This window comes from Mytilus trossulus, chromosome 9 (genome assembly GCF_036588685.1).
Source record: "Mytilus trossulus isolate FHL-02 chromosome 9, PNRI_Mtr1.1.1.hap1, whole genome shotgun sequence".
In the NCBI taxonomy this organism is placed as follows: Eukaryota; Metazoa; Mollusca; class Bivalvia; order Mytilida; family Mytilidae; genus Mytilus; species Mytilus trossulus.
The window spans coordinates 50,183,649-50,189,212 of NC_086381.1; the positions used below are offsets into that span (position 1 = coordinate 50,183,649).

At 34.9% G+C, this 5,564-nt stretch overlaps 1 protein-coding gene across 1 annotated transcript; it reads left to right on the forward strand.

The window, feature by feature from the left end:
* LOC134684719 (uncharacterized) lies at window positions 1-1,713 on the forward strand. Its single transcript, XM_063544025.1, has one exon. It carries the CDS (start codon window positions 1-3, stop codon window positions 1,711-1,713), a length of 1,713 nt encoding a protein of 570 aa, XP_063400095.1.
* Window positions 1,714-5,564: the final 3,851 nt, after the last annotated feature.

Consider the following 5,564-nt stretch of genomic DNA (forward strand, 5'->3'; position numbering starts at 1 on the left):
ATGGAAACACCACACAAAGAGAACGTGGTTTTCCGATTCGGATCACCGTCAAATAACATTTCTAAAGTTCACCCAGAGACACCTGATATCATGAAGTTCATAACGCCATCATTAATCACGATGTCCTGTACAAAAGAGTCTGTCATGTCTCCAGTAGTTGGTGCATCTATATTTGACATCAGATCGGAAGAGATCGGAAGTATATCCAGTACTCCTGATAAAACAGACTTCACAAGTTCAAGGCCAAACACTCGCAGACGACTTTTGAGTGATCATGACCAGATCACCGTACCACAGAACAGTGACCATGGGTTTATGGAGGTCTACCTACAGCGGCTACAGAGCAACCCAATGTTTGAAGAACTGTCCAAAATCTTGGCAGACGAATGCCTGCACATGCAAACACCAACTAACCTGATGAATGTAACATGGGAGCCGACTGCTAACCAAGGAAAGTCACGTAACATTCACAAGTCACATCTCAATTTGCAGAAAAAATTCCTTCAGTTCCGATCCCAGGAACGATTTCAAGTAGCAGCACTGAAAATTGAGAGCAGTTACAGCAAGGAAGTCAGTAAAATGGAGATTGACAGATACGTTGAACTCAGTCTTGCTATGTCACCACAGCACTCCAAATCAGTTCACGAGAACTTTGATTGCATGAGGCTTCGACTTATTAGCGAAGTAAACAATGATCTGGATGCATTGTTATCCAATCAGAGCGCACAGACTAAACGCAAGTCACATGAATCGGCTTCACCACTTTCTGACCACCAATCAGATTCCGGTTTATCATCAGCAGACGACAACTCCAACTCTGATCTCCAGACGAAATTCGAGCAGTCACCTATTGATGTTCTCGGTCTCGCTATGGCTGCCGCTGAAGTTATGCCTGATATTGCTGATCTAAAAAATCACAATTTTGACAGCGGATTAAGGGAAATACCCAGTCTTTTAGAAACATTCCCGGTACCAAGACAGGATATTGTTCACTGCCAACAGACTACACAACTTCCAGTGGAACAGTTTGAAACTCAACTTTCACGACAATCTTTGAAACGCAAATTGGTAACCAGTCACGACCAGTTCTCTCCTGGGGTGACCATACCTAAAAAAGCCAAAGCGGAACAAGTTAAATCAAAATCACGTCAGATTACACCGGAAACAACAAGAATTCTTACAGAATGGTATGACAAACATGTGCAATACCCATATCCAACTGAAGAAGACGTCGAGTATCTGATAGAGCTGACCAACATCTCTGCTCCTCAAGTGAAAAAGTGGATGGCAAATAAAAGAGTGCGTTGTTTCAATACCTTGTCCATAACCGGTAACAAGCATCCAATCAAGACCAAACTAGGTGGAAAACGCAAAAATCCAGAAAGCAGCAACAACTACAAGCAACTTACCGACCAATCAAGACAGATTTTAAGTGACTGGTACGATTTTCATATTTACAATCCATACCCAACGGAAACAGAAAAAGAACAACTTGCTTCAATTGCCGGGATCACTGTTGCACAAGTAAAGTCGTGGTTCGCCAACCGACGAAGCCGTGCTTCAAATAGAAAGCGCCAAGTTCCGAACTACTTTTTGGAGAAGTTTCCAGAATATAGCTCACATGTTCAGATGATTCAGGTTCACAGAGACCAGACGAGAAGACGACAGAGACCAGAACCTGCCATTACTATGCAACAGAACTACCATTTTTAATTATGTATGAACTTTAAAAAATCACACAAAGTGCCAAAATTATGTTCAATAATAGAATATTTCATAGTTGTACATTGCTTTTTTAAATATAATTGTATATATTTATCACATTAATTTATTAAAAGAATTTATACTGAATGACTGCATTCATAGTTTTTATTTTTAGTTTCGTATTCACTTCCTAAGTTTATAAACTGACAATGACATTGTAAAAACAATAACGAAAAAGACGAAAAGACAAAGAACACTACACAAAACATAACATATAAAACCTTTGTCTTACCACCATGACCAACACACAAAACATAGAAAACTTATGTCTTATCACCATGACCAACACACAAAACAAAGAAAACTGATGTCTTATCACCATGACCAACACACAAAACATAGAAAACTTATGTCTTATCACCATGATCAACACACACAACATAGAAAACTTATGTCTTATCAACATGATCAACATACACAACATAGAAAACTTATGTCTTATCACCATGACCAACACACAAAACATAGAAAACTTATGTCTCATCACCATGACCAACACACACAACATAGAAAACTTATGTCTTATCAACATGATCAACATACACAACATAGAAAACTTATGTCTTATCACCATGATCAACACACAAAACATAGAAAACTTATGTCTTATCACCATGACCAACACACAAAACATAGAAAACTTATGTCTTATCACCATGACCAACACACAAAACATAGAAAACTTATGTCTTATCACCATGACCAACACACAAAACATAGAAAACTTATGTCTTATCACCATGACCAACACAGACAACATAGAAAATTTATGTCTTATCACCATGACCAACACACACAACATAGAAAACTTATGTCTTATCACCATGACCAACACACAAAACATAGAAAACTTATGTCTTATCACCATGACCAACACACACAACATAGAAAACTTATGTCTTATCACCATGACCAACACACAAAACATAGAAAACTTATGTCTTATCACCATGACCAACACACACAACATAGAAAACTTATATCTTATCACCATGACCAACACACACAACATAGAAAACTTATGTCTTATCACCATGAACAACACACACAACATAGAAAACTTATGTCTTATCACCATGATCAACACAGACAACATAGAAAATTTATGTCTTATCACCATGACCAACACACACAACATAGAAAACTTATGTCTTATCACCCTGACCAACACACACAACATAGAAAACTTATGTCTTATCAACATGATCAACATACACAACATAGAAAACTTATGTCTTATCACCATGATCAACACAGACAACATAGAAAATTTATGTCTTATCACCATGACCAACACACACAACATAGAAAACTTATGTCTTATCACCCTGACCAACACACACAACATAGAAAACTTATGTCTTATCACCATGATCAACACAGACAACATAGAAAATTTATGTCTTATCACCATGACCAACACACACAACATAGAAAACTTATGTCTTATCACCCTGACCAACACACACAACATAGAAAACTTATGTCTTATCAACATGATCAACATACACAACATAGAAAACTTATGTCTTATCACCATGATCAACACACAAAACAGAAAACTTATGTCTAATCATCATGATCAACACACAAAACATAGAAAACTTATGTCTTATCACCATGATCAACACACAAAACAGAAAACTTATGTCTAATCATCATGATCAACACACAAAACATAGAAAACTTATGTCTTATCACCATGATCAACAAACACAACATAGAAAACTTATGACTTATCACCATGACCAACACACAAAACATAGAAAACTTATGTCTTATCACCATGAACAACACACACAACATAGAAAACTTATGTCTTATCACCATGATCAACACACACAACATAGAAAACTTATGTCTTATCACCATGATCAACACAAAAAACAGAAAACTTATGTCTTATCACCATGACCAACACAAAAAACATAGAAGGAGAGCAGTGGATTCACATTACGATTGCCGATTGTATATTTTGTGTCTTGTCGTGTGTTATTTTGAAAGTGGTTGACGGTGTCAGATCTTTCGATGTCTCTGAGAAAATTATCTACATTTTTTATTTATAGAATGAAGCATTTTGACTACAGATTGAAATAGTCTACAGACAACTGCGATCGGCGAATATTGTTTATTGATTTTTATTGTTTTTTTCATTTGGGTTGATGTCTCAATGAGGCCGACCTCACATAGTTTTTTCATTCATTCAAACAGTGTCATTTCAGAGGTTTTTCAGTGGACTGATTTAAATACAAATATTATTAAATGCAACCTCCATACCATGTAGATATATAATGCCTTTGTAAGACAAAAGTCTTTGTTTTTTTTACCTAGTTCACACCAAATTCATTATTGTTCCTTGACCTTCTAAGTCTTTTATTTCCATTTTTTATCTCAATTGTAAATATGTCTGCAAGTGACATTGTTCCTGTGGACACTGTATTGAAAGCAATACAATAATTGTGGTAGAACTTTGCCATTATCGAGTATTTTATTCATTACAGTCGTAACTAATAGAAGGATATCTAGTTATATATGAAACCTTCGACACTAGTAATTTACTGTTCTAATGAAAGCAATATTTTTCTTGGCAATTTAAAAGAGATTTCGTCTCTGAGGTTTCCACCGTTCAAAAACATACAATTACTAGACGTATTCTGTCGTATTACACTCAGCCAATAAATGTATATGTATCTATATAGTCTAACACCAGGTTGTAAAGAAACAAGTGTGTATGTATATCATGTTCTTCGCATAACTTCAGTATTCATGGTTTTTGTTGTCTTTTTTAAATTTGAAAATGACCGTAATCACGAGCTTTGATATGCTTTGAAACATTTTCGTGGGTTTTGACTGCATCTACGTGTATTGTACAATAACTTATCCCATTTTTTAAATTCTTTTTGCAAGGATTGGTATAGTAACACAATTTCTTGATTTGTGTAAAAAAACAAAACTTAACCGTTGTCCTTAGTGTTAGTTAAAAATCACTACATTCTAAAATATGTCCAAGGTAAATGTATTAGCTGTTAAGAAAACTTCATATAAGAGTTGTTATTCTAAAATAATCCTGCCAATTTGTTTTACAAACATCAGTGTATTTATTGGCTCCGTAAATAACAGTTAATGAAGTTACTTATCGTGTAAATCTCGTTAGATATCGTGTAAATCTCGTTAGAAATGACAATTTAGTCTTACTTTTGAGCACGCTTTACCAATAGTATACGTAGAAAAGAATCTAATATACGGTAAAAAAATGTCTTCAAATTTACCAATAGCAAGATATTTTGTGGTTAGAAAACCTAATAAAAGGGTGTTTTTTTTTTTCTAATACAATTTTATTTGTTTTATATACCACCATTTACTCGCTCCATAGATTACAGTTAATGGAATGACTAGTGTGAATCGCATTAGATACGGCAATTTTGTCCCCATTTCTATTATGCTATTCAATAGTTTTCTGTTGAAAAGAACCCTTATCTAAGGATCAAATAAACAACAGTCACTGCGTTTTCTCTTATAAATGGCAACATGTAAATATTAAGACAAAAATTACGACTGGCAAACATCAAATACAGTACGTCACCTTATTTGAGTTAACAGACTGTAAGGAAAGATTATATGAAGTGAGTTTTGATATCAAAATGATCTTTTCCTCCAGAATTATAGTGGAGAATAAGCAAGACATTTTGCACTAAAATAGACTGATGGCAGGCAAATCATGTGGTTTGGTAAACATCAGCCACTATAAAATGCGTTTAGTACAGAGTTTAAAAAAACAAACATTTCTCAGTGTAAAACAA

Bases quoted from the DNA above. Each gene is read 5' to 3' on its own strand.
- LOC134684719 (XM_063544025.1), top strand. From the start codon at position 1: ATGGAAACACCACACAAAGAGAACGTGGTTTTCCGATTCGGATCACCG.